Source organism: Narcine bancroftii, chromosome 2, assembly GCF_036971445.1.
Source record: "Narcine bancroftii isolate sNarBan1 chromosome 2, sNarBan1.hap1, whole genome shotgun sequence".
In the NCBI taxonomy this organism is placed as follows: domain Eukaryota; kingdom Metazoa; phylum Chordata; class Chondrichthyes; order Torpediniformes; family Narcinidae; genus Narcine; species Narcine bancroftii.
In genome coordinates, this window is record NC_091470.1 from 189,147,171 (window position 1) to 189,166,979 (window position 19,809).

General features: G+C 46.7%; 1 protein-coding gene across 1 annotated transcript in view; it reads right to left on the reverse strand.

The window, feature by feature from the left end:
• Positions 1-19,112, reverse strand: part of LOC138754812 (complement C3-like) — a 54,765-nt gene extending 35,653 nt beyond the window's left edge. Inside the window, exons 1-6 of the mRNA XM_069919656.1 lie at positions 18,885-19,112; positions 13,289-13,481; positions 11,707-11,884; positions 6,424-6,494; positions 3,472-3,560; positions 2,463-2,545 (exon numbers count right to left, since the gene is read on the reverse strand). Coding sequence (XP_069775757.1) covers positions 2,463-2,545; positions 3,472-3,560; positions 6,424-6,494; positions 11,707-11,884; positions 13,289-13,481; positions 18,885-19,045 — 775 coding nt within the window. The 5' untranslated portion in view covers positions 19,046-19,112. The remainder of the gene's footprint in view (positions 1-2,462; positions 2,546-3,471; positions 3,561-6,423; positions 6,495-11,706; positions 11,885-13,288; positions 13,482-18,884) is intronic.
• Between the last annotated feature and the right edge of the window lie 697 nt (positions 19,113-19,809).

The following is a 19,809-nucleotide window of genomic DNA, read 5'->3' on the forward strand; positions in this document are numbered from 1 at the left end:
GCCCACTATCACCTTTATTGTTTGCGCTAGCTATAGAACCACTAGCAGAATTGATAAGAATAGATAATAATATAAAAGGAATAAAAATAAAAGACAGGGATTATAAAATCAGTCTATTTGCGGATGATGTTATAGTGTACTTAACAGAACCAGAACTATCAATAAAAGAATTATATAAGAAATTGAAGGAATATGGAGAAGTGTCGGGTTACAAGATAAACGTAAATAAAAGTGAAGCAATGCCTATGAATAATGCGGATTTCTCAAAATTTAAGAAGGAATCTCCATTCAGATGGAAAATGCAGGCAATAAGATACCTAGGTGTACAAATAAACAAAAATCTAGGCCAATTATATAAACTCAATTACAATCCATTAATGAAAAAATTACAGGACGATTTAGAGCATTGGAAAGATCTACCACTAACACTGATAGGAAGGATAAACTGTATTAAAATGAACATTTTTCCAAGGATATTATACTTATTTCAGGCATTGCCAATACAACTGACAGAAAAATTCTTCAAAGAGTTAAAGAAAATAATAAGGAAATTTTTATGGAGAGGGGGGAAACCGAGGATAGCACTAGATAAATTAACAGAATGGTATAAACAAGGAGGCTTACAATTGCCAAACTTCAAAAATTATTATAGAGCCGCACAATTAAGATACCTATCAGATTTTTATCAAACAAGGGAAAAATCAGACTGGACGAGATTAGAATTAGATAAAATAGGGGAAAAGATACCTGAACACATATTATATAAATGGGACGAAAAATTGGTACAACATAGAACTTCTCCAGTACTACATCATCTCCTCAATATTTGGAAGAAGATTCATGTAGAAAGAAATAAAACAAATTATCAATTACCAAAACTAATATTGACGCAAAATAAGCTACTCCCTTTTACAATAGATAACCTTTCCTTTAGAGAATGGGAAAAAAAGGGATTAAAAGAATAGAAAATTGTTTTTCAGGAAGTAGATTCTTATCCTTTGAACAAATGAGAGATAAATACAATATAACTGGAGATACAGCGCTGGCATATTACCAACTGAGATCCTACTTGAAAGATAAATTAGGAAGCAATTTGAGTTTACCAGAGGGAAGTAACCTTGAATATGTGATTACAGATGCAATGTTAATCAAAAGATTTATAACAAATATGTATATTAAACTGCAAGAAAAGGAGAATGAGGAAACAAATGGTAAAACTAAACAAAAATGGGAACAAGATTTAAATATAAAGATAAAAAAGGAAACATGGGAGAAATTATGTTCTGGAACGATGAGAAATACAATAAATACGAGGCTACGTATGATACAATATAATTGGTTACACAGACTATACATTACACCGCAAAAGTTAAATAAATGGGACCCAACAGTATCTGATAGATGTTTTCGATGTAAAAAAGACATGGGAACAACAATTCATGCAATCTGGACATGTGAGAGAGTAGAAAAATTTTGGGATGATCTCAATCAGATATTAAATAAAATAACAGAAAACAATATACCAAAGAATCCAGAGATCTTTCTCCTAAGTAACATAAAAAACAAAGAATTTGGAATTGATTTGGAGGATGCACAAAAAAGATTTGTTAAGATAGCCCCAGCCGTAGCAAAAAAATGTATTATGTCAACCTGGAAATTGGAAGATAATTTGAAAATACAACAATGGTATATAGAAATGAATAAATGTATTCCATTAGAAAAAATAACATATAGTTTAAGAAATAATATTGAAATATTCGAACAAATATGGGAGCCTTACATTAAATACAATAGCGAAAACCTACCGGGGACAAACATTACCTAAGTTGATGGAAGGAGAAGGAAAGAAAAGAATGGACTCAGTAGAATTTCTGGTGTATTTTTGTTGAATGACAACATTGTCTGACTGGTTTAATGCAACCTAGATTGTATACCTAAAATGTATGAGGGGGGGTGGGGGGGTGGCCTGGGAGGAGGGAGTGGGGGGGAGAAAAAGTCACTGTATATGTGTGAAAAAGAAAAAGTGTATATCATGGCTAATGTGATTTATGGTGTGAAAAATAAAAAATTTAAAAAAAAAATAAAAAAAATTTAAAAAAGGGAGAAGATCGTGAAAGCACTCTCCCAAGCAGCCATCAGGCTCCTGAATGAGCCCCACCACAGTGCTCTCATGCTGCTCAATCGATCTTCCTCACTGTCACCTGCCCCTTCACCCAGATGTATGAAGGTTAGAGCTGACAGGCTGGACCGCTGGTGGAAGAACCCTTCCCCACTGGTACAATGTGGCAAAAGGCTTCAGGCGTCGGGTGTGCTTTGAAGTTGCAGATTCTCCTCCCACTCCTTCCCGGATCTGCCTCCACCCTCCCCTCAGGCAGTGTCGCCTGATTACAGCCACTCCATTGGGGAGACATGGTTGTTACCTGCGTCACGGATAAGAGAATTAAAACTCTGGTCGAACTCACCTGGCGCCTCAATCCGGAACCTTCTGTGACCAAGGTACTCTGTGTGTGCTGTGGATATAGCCTGAATCTCAAAGTCTCCGAGGCTGCAAACAGAACGTGATTTGGGCCAGTTATAATGCCCCGTGATTTGGACGAAAGGCAATGGGTTCAGCCCTTAACGTTCCTGCCACCATGACGTAGATCATCTCACGATTCACAAAGGCAGAGAGATCTTTCAATTCCAGTTAATTATCCCCATTCACCCAATGCTTTACACAACTTTGGCAAGGGCTCACACAAGTCCACATACGCTCACGCACGTGCGCACACCCACGCGCCCACACACACACACACACACACACACACACACACACACACACACACACACACACACTCATAGACCCACATACAAGCACACACATTTAACCACACACAGACATAACCACACACAAACACCCACACCTACAGACACACACTCACATACACACCCACACACACACCGAAATCAACATACACACAAACACCCACACAACCACACACACACCCAAACATACTCCCACACACACCCACACACAAACACACCCATACACACACACACACACATACACACTCATACCCACCCACACGCACACACACGCAAACACACACGCACGCACACGTACACACACACACACCTGCCACCCCTTCGACCCCGACCTGTCTGTGTGGATTTTGAAGGTCCACCCTTTGTCTGTATGAGTTCTCCCCACTACTGCGGGCACCTCAGTTCCCTCCCGGATCACAAAGATGTGGGGTAATTAGCCACTTTTAATTGGTCCCTGAGAGAGGTAAATCTTGTGGAGGGGGAGGAGATGGGGGAGGGGGAGGAGATGGGGGAGGGGGTGGAGATGTGAGATGGGAACACGAGGAGAAGATGGGACAAGTGTGAGTGTAAATGATCAGCGTGGTTTGGGTGGAGAAAAGGATCCAATTCCATCCTGTCTGCCTCCATTAACTCACTGTCTGGCCCCTCACATTGCTGAAGACTCACATTGAGGGATGGATGGAGATCTGGCCTCCACAGACCTTGTCCGAGACCTGCCTTCGATTCTCACTTTCCGTAACCACACGGTTTTCTTGCTGTAAAGCAACAAGGCCAAACATTCAGTTCAACCAGCAAGTCTCCAAGATGCTGCAGTTGTAATTTACGTCACAAAAATGCTGGAGTTCTTTACGGCCAAGATACATAAGCGGTGTTTTGGGCCCGAGTCCTTCATCAAGATCTTCTCGACCTGTCATCCTTCCTGGAGTCAAGGTCCCTCATGGGATACACAAGGTATCCATGGAAAGGTTGAGAACTTGATTCAAAATTGGCTGAGTGGGAGAGGACAGAGAGTGGTGATGGATGGTTGCTTCTCAGCCTGTGAGCCTCAGGGCTCGGTGCTGGCACCATCATTGTTTGTCAATGATCTAGATGATTGGATCAGCAAGTTTGCTGGTGACACAAAGATCGGAGGCATTGAGGACAGCAAGGGGGATTTTCAATGCTTACAGAGGGATCCATACCAACTGGGAGAACGGGCCAGAGAATGGCAGATGGAGACAAGTGTGAGGTGATACATTTTGGAAGGTAGGAATACATGGTAGATGGTTGGGCACTGAGGAGCGTGGAGGAGCAGAGAGATCTGGAAATACAGATCTCGGGGGTGTAGGTTAATTGGGTGAAAATTGGAAGTGGGCGAAGGGAGGGAGGAGACTGGAAAGGGGAAGGGGAAGGAAGGAGGGGGGAAGCAGAGAGCAGGTTAGCAGAAACCGGAGACGTCGGCGCTAATGCCGTCTGGCTGGAGAGTGCTCAGAAAGTAAATCAGGTGCTGCTCCCTCAATTTGCAGGCGGTCTTGGTGGGACAGTGCATGAGGCCATGGTCAGACATGTGAGTGTGGGAGTGGGATACAGAACTGAAAGGAGATGGTGTTGGAGACAGTAACTAGAGAACTGAAGGTGGCAGCACAGGTGGACAGGATTGTAAAAAAAGATTTTGGCATCTTAGCCTTGATAAGTCAAAGTATTGAGTACAGAAGTTGGGATGTCACGTTGAAGTTGTTTAAGATATCAGTGAGGCAAAATTTGGATTTTCTGGTGCAGTTCTGGGCGCCTAACTACAGGAAGGATATCAATAAGATTGAGGGAGTGGAGAGAAGATTATCAGGATGTTGCCGGGTCTTCAGGAGTTGAGTTACAGGGAAAGATTAAACAGGTTAGGACTTTATTCCTTAGAGTGAAGAAGAATGAGGGGAAGGTTTGATCAAGGTTTACAAGATTATGGGAGGTATAGACAGAGGGGATGAGTCGGCTTCTTCCATTTAAATTGGGGGAGAAAAATATGAAGGTCATAGTTTTAAGCTGATGGGGTAATGGTTTAGGGGGAAGTTCTTCACTCAGAGGGCGGTGGGAGTGTGGAACGGGCTGCCATTGGATGCGGTGAATGCGGGCTAGATCTTGAGTTTTAAAAACAGATTGGCTAGGGTTATGGAGTGGGAGCAGGTCCATGGAACTGGTGGAATAGTGGTCAGCACAGATTAGAAGGGCCGAATGGTTGGTTTCCTGCATTGCAGCATCCTTTAGTTCTATGGTTGTATGGCGAAGCCACACTTTACCATCCTGGTTTTCGACAACTCTGAAGACCTGTCCTGGGGTCTCCATGTCGAAGGCATCACGAAGAGAGGTCGCCAGTGAGGAGTTTGGGGAGGTTCGGTAAGTTTCTACAGGTGTACCCAATGCATCACTGTCTGGTATGGAGGCGCCAATGTTCAGGGCAGGAACAGGCGAGTTGTGAACGCGGCCTGCGACATCATAGGCTCCAGACTTCACTCCATCAAGGACATCTATGTGAGGCGGTGTCTTAAAAAAGCAGCCTTTATCCTCAAGGAAATCCACTCCCCCCCACCCCCCCCCCCCCCCCGCACCAGCCAGGCCAGGCCCTCTTCACTCTGCCACCATCGCAGAAACCTGAACACAAGCTTTCACCGGCACAAGGACAGCTTCTTCCCTGCCGCCATCAAACTTCTGAGAGACAATGGATCACAGACACTGTCTTACTGTCTCTTCTGCCAGGCCTCAAAATGTAGGACACAAGCACCACCTCCTCCCAACCCCGACACAAGGCTTTACATCTACCGCACTGTAACAGGCCCTTCGACCCAATGGACTCATGCTGACCAAGTCTGTCCCCAGATGGCTGCATTCCTATCCACAGACAAGACCAAACCTTCTAAAGGATCCCACTGCTCCCTCTTCCTCTGGCAGTTCATCCCACACACCCACCACCCTGTCTGTGAAGAAGGTGGCCATTGCCCCTACCTCCAGGTCCCCTTTCAAATCTAGTAAAAACACACAGTAAACTCAGCCGGTCTCGCAGCGTCCACAGGAGGTTATATCACCGATGTTTCGGGCCTGAGCGCTTCTTCAAGGTAGAAGCAAAGTGCAGACGGGCCTCTCAGTTAAAGACCGGGGCCTACACAGTTGGCTGCAGGACCTACGCAAGTTGTGGGTGACCTGCAGTCGGTGGGGGGGGGGGTCCCGCTGGCGGCTAGAGACTGGGAACCAGGTATCGGAGCCGGGATTCGAGAGGGCACCAAGGGCAAGTAGGGCTCCCAATGGGGCCTCAGGCGCTGAAGGGATTTCTGATCACGTCAGAGGTTGGGATCTGGAGCCTCGGGAGACCGACGGATTGAACGGGAGTCCGTACGGCTGCGGAGGCCGCGGGAGCGCTTGAGGCGAATCCACGGATACTCGGTGTCTCTGAAGGGACTCTCTCTGCCTTCTCTTTCTCCTATTGTTGGGGGCACCGGGCAATGCTCACGGCCACTCTTTGTCCACCTCACAGCAGGTAAATGTTGACGTTTATGTATTATTATGTGACAATAAAAAGAACCCTGAACTTTGAATAAATGCTCAAAGTGTCCGCGACAACCAAGCAGAGAAGTTGAAGGGATTGTCACTCACCAAAATCTTCAACCTCGCCCCGCAATCTGTGATCCTCGTCAAATGATCCAGGGTGAAACTTCGGATCCAGACTGAAAGGAGATTTGGTCGATAGCATTTTGCAAGGTCAGACCAGATAGACAACATGCTCTTGAATAACAAAACAGTCCAGGGGTAAGGGTTGGGTGCAAGTCAGTGGGATGAGGCAAAATGGTAGTTCGGCACAGACTAGAAGGGCAGAAGGACCTTTTACTGAGCTGTAGTGTTCTATATCTCTTCGTACCCCTCTCTTTCATGTACCTGTCCAAATATTTATTCAATGTGAAATTTTAGCCTGCATTCATCTCTTCAGCTGGCAGCTCGTTCCACACTCCCACCACACTCTGCGTGAAGAATTCCCCCCAAGGCTCCCCCTAAATGTTTCATCCTTAACCCATGTCCTCTAGATCTTAGTTCTCTAGACAATGTGTCCAACACTATCTCCTTTCAGTTCTGTGTCCCACTCCCACACTCACATGTCTGACCATGGCCTCATGCACTGTCCCACCAATACCGCCTGCAAATTGAGGGAGCGGCATCTGATTTACTTTCTGGGAGCTCTCCAGCCAGACAGATTTAGCGTCGACGTCTCCGGTTTCTGCTAACCTGCTCTCCACTTCCCCCCTCCTTCCTCCCCCTTCCCCTTTCCAGTCTCCTCCCTCCCTTCACCCACCCCTCCTCCCCTTGCTCACAGCAGTCCCCTCCCTCCCTTCTCCATCAATTTGCAACTGCACTCCCCCCCCCACTCTTTTGTTCAGACTCCTGCCGACATTTTGTCCACACCTTGATGAAAGGCTAAAGCCCAAAACATCGGTTCTGTATCTTTACTTCTGCTGTATAAAGGACACTGCTTGACCTGTGTTCCTCTAGTTCTTACCTCACCTCACCTCAGTGGAAAAATCCTGCTCGCATTTACTCTGTCTGTGCCCTTCATAATTTTAAATACCTCCATCAAATCTCTCCTCATTCTTCTTCGCTCTGGGGAATAAAGCCGTAACCTGTTTAACCTTTCCCCGTAACTCAGTTCCTTAAGTCCTGGCACACCAATCACATCCATGCTTCCCTCTGTCCAACTCACTAAATATCTTTTGAACCTTGTAATTGTGCCCGATTTTACAGTTTCCTTTGGTAGCTAGTTCTAGTTATGGACCATTGCCTGGGTGAAGAAGTGCCCCCTCACTCTCCCACCCCCTCAATGTGAAGAGCTTCATTTTGGGAAGAATAATCAAAATAGGACATTTGCAGTGAAGGGGAGGGCGTTGAGGAATGTGAAGGAATAGAGAGATCTTGGAATAACAGTTCAGCGTTCCTTGAAGGTAGATTCCCATGTACCTTCTTTTGGAATGCTGGCCTTTATAAATCAGCATAGAATATAGGAGCTGGGAGGTGATGTTGAGACTATTCAAGGCCTTGGTGAGACCAAGTTTGGAATATTGTATGCAGTGCTGGTCCTCAAATTATAGGAAAGATATCAATAAGGTAGAGAGGGTGCAGAGAAGATTGACTAAGATGTTGCCTGGATTGCAGTATTTAGAATACGGAGAAAGATTAATTAGACTGGGTTTTTATTCATTGGAGCATAGAAGGTTGAGGGGGGATTTGATAGAGGATATGAGGGGGTTGGAGGGTTATGGACAGGGAGCGGGTAGGTGGAACTAGTGGAGTTTCACGTAAATCAGTGCGGACTAGAAGAGCCGATATGGCCTGTTTTTGTACTGTAATTGTTATATGGTTACATGGTTATATCTCTTTCCTTAAACCTCGTCCCTTCTCCTTCTAGAATCATCTACCCTGGGGAAAGAAACGGGAACATTCACTTATCCATAATAATTTTGGGCGGCACGGTTGCCGCCACTCCTTTACAGTGGCAGCGATCGGGACCAGGGTTCGGATCCTACATTGTCTGTTAGGAGTGTGTACGATCTCCCCGTGCCTGCGTGGGTTTTCGCTGGGGGCTCCGGTCTCCTTCAAAATGTACTGGGGGGTGTAGGTTAATGGGGTGTAAATTGGGCGGCATGGACTCGTGGGCAGAAATGGCCTGTAACCGTGTTGTATGTCTAAATTTTAAATTTTATGAAGTACAAACCTGTATGTGATCACCCCTCAGCCACCTACTCGCTCCTGGGATAAAAGACCCAGCCTATCCAATCTTTTCCTCTAACTGATTGGGCAGAGTTTAAGTGGAAACTATCTTCATAAATCCACTCAATTCAATCAAGATGGGCAGCATGGTTAAATGTAACGGTTAGCGCAGGGGTGTCGAACTCAAATTCACAGAGGGCCAAAATTAAAAACTTGGACTAAGTCGTGGGCCAAACTAAATATTTATTGAAAATTTTCAACAACATCTGCGTCTTTTCTCTTCTTTCAACATATGTAATGTTAAACTTTTTCTTATTAAAATAAATGTTTAATAATAGTTTTGGTTAAACTCTTTCCAGAAGAAGCATTAACAAACGAGAAATAAAATATAAAATAAAGTTTGCTGTAAACCAGACTTCTTTTCATCTCCTCCACCTTCTGGAGCTTTTGCTTCTCGTTCAGATCCTTATACCTGTCCTGGTGTTTCGTTTCATAGTGTCGTCGTATGTTATATTCTTTAACTACAGACACGCTGGCTCTACACACAAGACAAGCAGGTTTGTTTTTTTTAAAATGATGAACATATAGTCTCCCTCCCACCTGTCTTGAAAGGTCCTGTTTTCTGTCTTTCGTTTGGCCATTTTTCGTAAGGGGTTTATTACATGTGAGTTTGGCGACAGGTCGCAGATGCTAATAAAAGTAAAGAGAGGAGGTGGGGGCGATTAGCGGGCTGACGGGCCGGCACCAATGCATTTGCAAAGCATTCTGGGATTTGTAGTATTAGGCTGTGCATGCGTTATACTGGTGCGGCGGCCAGCAGGCCAGCTCTAATACATATTTGATATGATCTTTCAGGCCAAATATAATTATATCATGGGCCAAATTTGGCCTGCGGGCCTGAGTTTGACATGTGTGGGTTAGCACAATGCTGTTACAGCACCAGCGACCCAGGTTCGAATCTGCCGCTGTCCGTAAGGAGTTTGTACATTCTCCCTGTGACCTGCATTGGGGATTGCTTCAGTTTCCTCCTACCCTCCGAAACTCATACAGGGGGATTGTAGGTTAATCAGTGGGTGTGTGAAAAAATATGCTTAACAAGGGGTTAATGAATTAGGTGAGAAAATACAGTTGTCACCTTGGAATATGGTGGGAACCTAATTGCCTTCTGACATGACCTTGTCTATGCTGTAGTGAGAGAGTAACTAGAACCACAAGAATGCAAATATGCCTTGAGGAAGGACACCCTGATATTTCCCAGCCATCTGCAGACACCACAGGGGAACGTGTTGTGCAAAAACAGGGAACATCTGCCCAAAAGGTGTATAAAAGTGCAATAAACAGTCTGTATGCTTTGAGTGTGGCACAGTGTAGAGAATGAGTTGCTGAATTCTTTCTTGGTACCTCCCACTAGTCTTGCCAAGGCTGAACACTGTTGTATACTTAATTGGTTCTGCTGTTTGTTTTATCACAGTGAGTGCTGGCTTTCACACATATAACCATATATAAAAATCACAGCACAGAAACAGGCCATCTCGGCCCCTCTACTCCACACCAATTCAAGTGATCTGCTCTAGTCCCACTTACCCGCTCCCTGCCCATAACCCTCCAGTCCCCTTACATCCACATGCCTATCCAACCTTCTCAAATGACAAAATTGACCCTGCTGCAACTACCTCTTCCGGAAGATCATTCCACTCAGCCACCACTCTCTGAGTGAAGAAGCATCCTCTCATGTTACTCCTAAGGTTTTTCCCCCTAACCCTTAACTTATATCCCCTCATTCCAATCTCACCTTCCCTCAAGGGGAAGAGCATATTCACATCTACTCTATCTATCTCCCTCATAATTTTAAACACCTCTATCAAATACCCCCCTCAACCTTCTATGTTCCAACGAATAAAGTCCCAGTCTACTCAGTCATTCTCCGTATTCCCTGCAATCCAGGCAACATTTTAGTCAATCTTCTCTGCACCCTCTCTACTTTATTGATATCCTTCCTATAATTTGGGGACCAGAACTGCACGCAGTATTTCAAACTTGGCCTCACCGATGCCTTGAACAGTCTCAACATCACCTCCCAGCTCCTATATTCTATGCTATGATTTATAAAGCCCAGTGTACCAAAAGCCTTCTTCACCAATGTATGCACGTGAGATTCCACTTTCATAGAATGATGAACCATTAGTCCAAGATCTCTCTGTTCCTCTGCGTTCCTCAATGCCATCCCCTTCACTGCATACGTCCTGTTTTGATCATTCTTTCCAAAATGAAGTACCTCACACTTATCAATATTAAATTCCATCTGCCATCTTTCAGTCCACTCTTCCAAGCAGTCCAAATCCTTCTGCAATCCCCGAAAACCATCCTCACTCTCCACAACTCCCCCTATTGTCGTATCTTCCGCATATTTACCAACCCAGTTTACCACCTCATCATCCAAATCATTCAGGTAAATGACAAACAACAATGGACCCAACACCGATCCCTGAGGCACTCCACTCGTCACTGGTCTCCATCCTGACTGACAGTTCTCCACCATGACTCTCTGGCATCTACCCTCTAGCCACCGTTGAACCCATCTGACTCTCTCCACATTAATCCCCAGTGCCTGAACTTTCCTCACCAACCTTCCATGTGGAACCTTACCGAAGGCCTTACTGAAATCCATATGGACTACATGGACCAAGTTTAATGTCCAAAATAGAGAGAAGGGAAGTGAATGGATATGGGAGGGGGAGTTGAGTCATTGCACCGTCAGTAACTAAACATTAAATTATCGCCGAAGACCTTCCATGGAGCCAGCACGTCGAAACAACCGTGGAGAAGGCGCCCCGACACCTCCACTTTCTAAGAGGTCCAAGGGAGATGCCATCAAACCCAGCCAGGACCCTTATGGGTTCTGACCCCCTTACTCCTTGGCTCGGATGCCTGCCTGCATTTTTTCCACACCTTGATGAAAAGGTTCAAGCCCAAAACGTCAGTGATGAATTTTTACCTTTGCTCTACACTGTTTGACCTGCTGAGTTTCTCCAGCTTTGTGTTTTTACTTAAACCCTGGTGTCTGCATATTTTCACGCCCCCCCCCCCCCCACCCCACAGTCCATTGTGGACACGAGAGAAACACACTCTGCACTGGAGCCTTAGTTGTGTGGGCAACAGGGGACTGATTCGACATCCTCCTACCTGTTTCCCCGGGTCTGTATGTCAGTTTGTCGGTTTCAATAAAGATGAAGAAAGGTTTTGGACGAAGGTGCAGATGGACCAGTCTCCGTCTGGGAAACAGTTCAGGAATCTCGGCCGCAAGCATGATGTGTGATGTCTGCCTGGCTAACTTGCACTCGTCCACCATTTCCGGAAGGATCTGTGATGGTGGAGATCCCAGGGTTTTAACAATAGAGTGAAAAATCACAGGCATCGCCATCTTGGGCCCAGACCCCACCTTTCACAGGATTTCAAAACAAAACGCTGTCGTGCCACGGAGAAGCGCTGTGTTTCCATTTCACCCCCTCTCCCCAGTCCATACAAGCAGGCGTCACTGTTATGTCACGTATGAAACATTTTTATGTATTATTACATGACAGTAAAGGGAACATTGAGAAGCATAGATTTTTTTACATATAAAAAAATGTTATTTTTCCAGTCATTTTTCACACTTTCCTTCCATTGTGGCCATTCACGTAGAACAACCTGTGTACAGATATCGCTGCATGTTTAGACTAAGTACCTGATATGTGGCACTTACGTAGGCTGGGCCAGGGTCAATGACGCCCGTCACATTGTACTCATTAGGCCCATTGTTGTGGACCATCTGTCGTTCAGTTTAGACTGAATAATGTCGCTCATTTCCGTTCCACTCTTTCTAAACGGACTGCATTCTGGGAATTTGGGAATAATTTCCTGGAACGCAGCGGCTGCGTAAAACAACATAATAGATAAAGTGGACAAAAAGCACCTTTTTCCCTAGAGCAGGAAGTCTGAACAAAGTGAAGGGAGGAAAGTTTAGGGGAGACATCCAGTGGGTCTGTTTTTAACATAGACAATAGTGGGTGCCTGTGATGTATGGACAAGGGATGGAGGTGGAGACTGGAACATGAGGGTCATTTAAGAGACTCAAGGCCTTTTTACACCGTGCCGACGTCCTGTACGATGGAGCCTTCCAGCACCGGTATTCTGTGTGATGGAGCCTCCCATCGCCAGCGTCCTATACAATGGAGCCTCCCAGTGCCAGCATCCTGTACGATGGAGCCTCCCAGCATCGGCATCCTGCATGATGGAGCCTCCCAGTGCCGGCGTCCTTTATGATCCAGCCTCCCAGCACCAGCGTTCTGCACGATGGAGGCTCCCAGCGCTGGCATCCTGTGTGATCCATTTTAGACAGAAGCTTTTGCAAAACGCTTCACCTTTGATACTACCTACCTCAGTAGCATCCAACATGGGATGAAAATGAACCCTCTTCCTGTATTTATACAGGTCAGTGAAGTGGTTAAGGGGCAGTTAATTCCTGTGCTTTAATGGCTGTGTAAAAGGAGCTTTAGAAAGATACATGGATGAAAGAAAAATAGAGGGTTATGAGGTAGGAAAGGTTCAATACTTTTTTGGTAGGAGTATATGGGTCAGCACAACATTGAGAGCCGAAGGGCCTGTACTGTGCTGCTGTGTTGTATGTTCTATGAACCTTGAACTGCTGGCGTTCAGATTTAATAATCTGGCAGGGTTATAAACGAAGAGCAAAGCAAAATGAGTTCTCGGCCTCGGGACCACTAACCTGGACCTGGAGGGTTTGTGTGAAGTGGTTGGTGTTGTTCAGCTGCAGCGTGTACCTCTCTGAGCACAGCACCATGCTCAGCTGATCGAGAAAGTAAATGGAGGCCTGAACCTCGCTCTGTGCCTTGAAAACCTGGACTGTGACCGATTCCTTCACGCCCACACGGATCACTTTCGGAGCGGTGATCAAATACCTGAAGGTGTGCAGAGAGAGAGACCATTACTTCCTGCATTCCTACCTTTCCTCAGGAGGTTAGGGAGGGGCAAGTCTATTGGCCCCCATATCAGCAGCCTTTAACAGGAACACCCTTGTGGCTAAAGATCCGCTCACCTGCATGCGGCAGCAGCGCCTCCAAGGCGCCCATGCCAACCCTCCTCCAGGATGGATAATCGGCTGAGCGCGGTGAGCGACACTCCTGAATGTGCGACCGAACTCCCCATTGCCCGACAGCCCCCTGACTGCCCCACTACCTGACAGACCCCCCCGCCCTGCTGCCTGACGGTCCCCCCGCCCTGCTAGCTGACAGCCTCCCGCCACCCCCTACCTGTCAGACCCTGCCCCACTGAGGAGGGGAGATCAGCAAGGACCGTCAGGGCAGGGACAACTGGGGGGGACAGGGGTGGACGGTGGGGCAGGGGCAGCCAGTGGGGGACATCGGGAGGCAGCTGGTGCAGGTTGTCACAGCCCGGTTGGCTCCTCCTGCATCGGGGCCGCTCTCTGCGCCTCAAAACGTGGCATACCAATTGTGGTCTTCTCTACCCATAATCCCCCACACAGCTGGAACTGTTGTGGGAAACACAGAGTGGTTCCACCTGCGTGGGGGATTATGGGTAGGGAAGACGGCCATTGGTATGCTGCATATTTATGACGGATGGCGATGCGGCACCAGTCGCCCCACCTCCATCAGATCCGGAGGCACTACGAGGTGGACCAGGCAACACTGCAGCAGCCTTTTAGGGCCGCCACCTGAAAGGTGATTCTGCAGGTTAAGACCCACTCCTGCCACTGCCCTCAAGGTGGAAGGTCCACCTGAAAGGTCCTTTTGAGAGCATCCTGTCTGGCTGCATCACTCTGTGGGGCAATAGCTGCAAAGCATCGGACCGGACCTCAATATAATGGCTCATCCAAGTGACCAAGGAGATTACTGGGGGCTCCCTTCCCTCTATTGACAACCTTCACTGGGAACGTGGCTTAAATAGGGCTCTATGAATTATTGAGGACCCTTCTCCATCCAGCAACACAGGATCTTTGACCCACTACCATCAGGAAGGAGGTAGAGGAGCATTAAAATCAGGCTGGGAAATCACTTCTTCCCGCAGGCTGTGAGATTAATGAGGAGTATCCTCTAACTAAGTACATCCCCAAAATATTTATATCAATTGATTTGGCTTATGCGATCTTTACACACTTTGTATTGTGTGTGTGTGTGTGTGTGTGTGTGTGTGTGTGTGTGTGTGTGTGTGTGTGTGTGTGTGTGTGTGTGTGTGTGTATGTGAGTATATGTTGAGTGACTGTGTGGTGTGTGTGGGTGTGTGTATGTGTGTGGGAGTATGTGTGTGTGAGTGTGTGTCTGGGTGTATGTGTGTGTGTTTGTGTGTGTGTGTGTGTGTGCACATGTGAGAGTATGTGTATGCGAGTGTGTTAAGTGACTCTGTGTGGGTGTGTGTGTCTGAGTGTGTGTGCGTCTGGGTGTGTGTGTGTCTGAGTGTGTGTGTGCGTCTGGGTGTGTGTGTGCGTCTGGGTGTGTGTGTGTGTGTGTGTGTGTGTGTGTGCACGCGCGAGTGTGTGTCTGGATGTGTGATTATGTGTGTGTGTGTGTGTCTGGGTGTGTGTCTGGGTGTGTGATTTTGTGTGTGTGTGTGTGTGTGTGTGTATGTATGTGAGTATATGTTGAGTGACTGTGTGGTGTGTGTGGGTGTGTGTATGTGTGTGGGAGTATGTGTGTGTGAGTGTGTGTCTGGGTGTATGTGTGTGTGTTTGTGTGTGTGTGTGTGTGCGCACATGTGAGAGTATGTGTATGCGAGTGTGTTAAGTGACTCTGTGTGGGTGTGTGTGTCTGAGTGTGTGTGCGTCTGGGTGTGTGTGTGTCTGAGTGTGTGTGTGTGTGTGTGTGTGTGCGCGCACGAGTGTGTGTCTGGGTGTGTGATTATGTGTGTGTGTGTGTGTGTGTGTGTGTGTGTGTGTGTGTCTGGGTGTGTTTTAGACATATAGCACAGTAACAGGTCCTTCTGCCCAGGTGCCATTTCTGCCCAATTACATACAATTGACCTACAACCCCTGGTACGTTTTGAATGGTGGGAGGAAATCAGACACTGAAAGCCTTACTGATCATGCCGGACGTTTGGATCTGGAGCTTGGGCTGCCGAAGAATCGAACAGGAGTCTGGACGGCTGCAGAGGATGCGGGATCCCTGGAGGTGAATCCACGAACATGCCCAATGTCTCTGAAAGGACTCGCTTTTGCTTCTCTTTCCCTTACAGTAGTAAGGGGTGTCGGGTGACACTAACGACGACTCTTTGACTGCCTTACGACAGGCAGAAAGCAATTTTGTGTAATAGGTACTTGAGAATAAAGGAACCTTTTAATCTTATTACTTAAATGGCAAGCAATTGTCGTCAAATTAATTGTCATCTGATTGTACAATACAACCCGATGAAACAGTGTCCTCAGTGCAATACGTGCAGACACACAACTAGACATAACATATGTGCAGACAAACAGTACATACACAGCGTGCAGCTGTGCAGAAGGACCTGGGAGGGCTTGTGCATGAATCGCAGAAGGTTGGTTTGTGAGTGCAGCAGGTTGTCAGGAAGGGAAACAGAACGTTGGCCATCATTGCCGGAGGGATTGAATTTAGGAGTGAGGGGGTTCTGCTGCATCTGTACAAGGTCCTGGCGAGGCCGCTTCTGGAGAACTGTGTGCGGTTCTGGTCTCCTGACTTGAGGAAGAATGTCCTGGATTTGTAGGTGGTGCGGAGGAGGGTCACCAGGTTGATTCCAGGAGTTGGCCTATGAGGAGAGATTGGATCATCTGGGACTGGAATTCAGAAGAATGAGAGAGGATCTTATAGAAACTATAAAATTATGAAAGGTACAGATAAGATAGAGGGAGGCAAGTTTTTTCCATTGGTGGCGGGGAGACCAGAACTACACGCTTCAATATTCAGGGTAGTAGATTTAGGACAGAGATGTTGTTCCGCTGTTTAAGAAAGGGTCCAAATGTAAGCCTGGAAATTATAGACCTGTGAGTTTGACGTCTGTGGTGGGTAAGTTGATGGAAAGTGTTCTGAGGGATGGCATTTACAAACATTTGGAAGAACAGGGATTGATAGGTAGTAGTCAGCATGGTTTTGTCAGGGGTAGATCATGCTTAACAAACCTTATAGAGTTTTTCGAGGGGGTTACAAAAAAGATTGATGAAGGGAAGGCTGTGAATGTTGTCTATTTAGACTTTAGTAAAGCTTTTGACAAAGTTCCCCACAGGAGGTTAGGAAAAAAGGTGGAGGCATTAGGTATAAATAAGGAGGTAGTGAAATGGATTCAGCAATGGTTGGATGGGAGGTGTCAGAGAGTAGTGGTAGAAAATTGTTTGTCAAATTGGAGGCCGGTGACTAGTGGAGTTCCTCAGGGATCGGTCCTGGGTCCACTATTGTTTGTTATATATATTAACGATCTGGAAGAAGGGGTGGTAAATTGGATAAGTAAGTTTGCAGATGATACAAAGATTGGTGGTATTGTGGACAGTGAGGAAGATTACCGTAGCTTAAAAAGAGATATAGGAAAGCAAGAGGAGTGGGCTGAGAAATGGCTGATGGAATTTAATACGGATAAGTGTGAAGTGTTGCATTTTGGAAAGGCAAATCTAAATAGGTCATATACATTGAATGGTAGACAATTGAGGAGTGCAGAGCAACAAAGGGATTTAGGAGTTATGGTAAATAGCACCCTCAAAGTTGATACTCAGGTAGATAGAATGGTGAGAAGGCATTTGGAATGTTGGCCTTCATAAATTGGAGTATTGAATTCAAGAGTTGGGATGTTATGATGAAATTCTACAAAGCATTGGTGAAGCCAAATTTGGAATACTGTGTGCAGTTTTGGTCATGGAATTATAGGAAGGATATAAACAAAATAGAGAGAGTGCGTAGAAGGTTCAAGAGAATGTTGACAGAATGTCAAGATTTGAGTTACAGAGAAAGGTTGAGCAGCCTGGGGCTTTTTTCTCTGGAGCGTAGAAGATTGAGGGGGTATTTGATGGAGGTGTTCAAGATTTTAAAAGGGACAGAGAGAGTCAACGTGGATAGGCTTTTTCAATTAAGAAAGGGGGAGATTCAAACTAGAGGACATGGTTTGAGATTGAAGGGGGAAAATTATAAGGGGAATGAGGGGAAATTTCTTCACACAAAGGGTGGTTGGGATGTGGAATAAACTTCCGGCGGAGGTGGTTGAAGCAAGGACGTTATTTACATTTAAGGAAAGACTGGATAATTACATGGAGGGGAGAGGATTGGAGGGGTGCTGGTCAGTGGGACTAGGAGGGTGGGGACTTGTTCCGGCATGGACTAGTAGGGCCAAACTGGCCTGTTCTGTGCTGTATATGGTTATATAGTTATATGGTTATATGTGGGATTTGCTGCCCTTTGAAGCAGCGGAGGCGACATCAGTAAATATATTTAGGACAAGTTTGGACAGATTTCTACACCATAAGGGAATTAAGGGATATGGGGAAAAGGCAGGTTGGTGAAGATGAGCCATGATCTCATTGGATGGCAGAGTAGGCTCGACGGGCCAAATGGCCGGCTCCTGCTCCTGTTTCTTATGTTCTTCTGACTCTTGAAAATTATTTATCTCTGACGTCTCCCCTAAACTGTTCTCCTCTCACCTTAAATGGATGTCCTCAGGTATTGCCTCCCTGGGTTAAAGTGTCCACCCTATCCAAGCCTCTCGGAATCTGAATTCTCTGCATCTGTGACTCCACTGTTGGTGCGGATACTTCTTGAGGGTCTTAAACCGGAATGTCTGCAGACGCTGGGATGGTAGGTGAAGCACTGGGGAAACTCAGCAGGTCGGCCAGTGACCACAGGAAGCCAATATATCTTGAGGAAGTGCTCAGGTCCGAGATGTTGGTTACCCTTTACTTCCTGTGGGCATTGCACGACCTTCTGGGTTTCTCCAGCATGTCTGCACCTTGCGCTACTTCCCCAGGGTCTACTTCTCCACCAATCTCTGGGTTAGTCATTTCAGATTCCAGTTGGGTGTGCGGAGGGGAGAAAAGGAAATCCCCCCCCATTCCTACCCCCCCCCCCAGGATCCCCTCTGAAGCTCCATGCTCCTCGTGTAGTGGTTAGTGTAGCACCAACAATCGGGACCTGACCAGAGTTCGAATCCCATGCTGTCTGTAAGGAGTTTGCACATTCTCCCCGTGCCTGAGTGGGTTTTCCCCGGGGGCTCCAGTTTCCCCCCACCATTCAAAATGCACTAGGGGTGTAGGTTAATGGGATATAAATTGGGCGGCTCTGACTCATGGGCCAAAATGGCCTGTTACTGGGCTGTGCGTCTAAATTTAAATTCCCGCAGAGGTTGGGGATACTCACGAAGACTTCTGTTCGCTGACAGACACCCAGAGAGAGGCGAGGAGCAAACCTGCCAGGACACCTAGTACAGAAGGAGCAGCCATTGTCACTGCCAGGGTTGGACAACGTGAATCCCCAACTCGCCGTGTTTCCTCATCAGTGTCGAGAGTTACGTTACTCATTAATCCTGGTCTGCTTGCAACATTTCAGGGCAGTGCTATTAACTATTCTGTTCCCGGGAATTCCTGCTACCAGGCCCATCTTCCCCTCTCCTCGCCTCTCCACCTTCCGCAGGGACTGCTCCCTCCGTCACTCCTCCCTCCCCACTAATCGTTCCCTTGGGACCTACCCCTGCAACCCAGATGCCTCCGGATCTGATGGAGGTGGGGCAACTGGTGCCACAGCGCCACCCATCATAAAATGCGGCATAGCAATGGTCGTCTTCCCTACCCATAATCCCCCACGTAGGTAGAACCATTCTGTGTTTCCCACACCTCCTCTCTCACCATCGTTCGGAGGCCCCGCACAGTCCTTCTAAATGAAGCAACGCTTCCCTTGTGAATCTACAGGGGTTGTCTACTGCAACCAGTTCTCTCGCTGTGGTCTATCAGGGGACTGAGAGATCAACAGTTGAGCACCTCAGCTCTGTCCGCCTCAATAGCGGGGATCACCCATGGCCACTCATTTCAATTTCCCCATCCCATTCCCTTGCTGACATGTCTGTCCACGGACTCGTGCACTGCCAGACTGAGACCACACACAGCACCTCATTTTCCATATGGACACCCTCCAACTAGATGGCTTTTCTGGTTTCTGTTAACCCCCCACACCCCACCCCTCGTCTTTTTCTCTGTCTCCTTTCCTCTAGTTCTGACATTCTCCTGCTCTCTCTCTTTCCCTCTATCACAGAGCCAAAACACTCCCCACTCCCCTATCAATTCTCGCC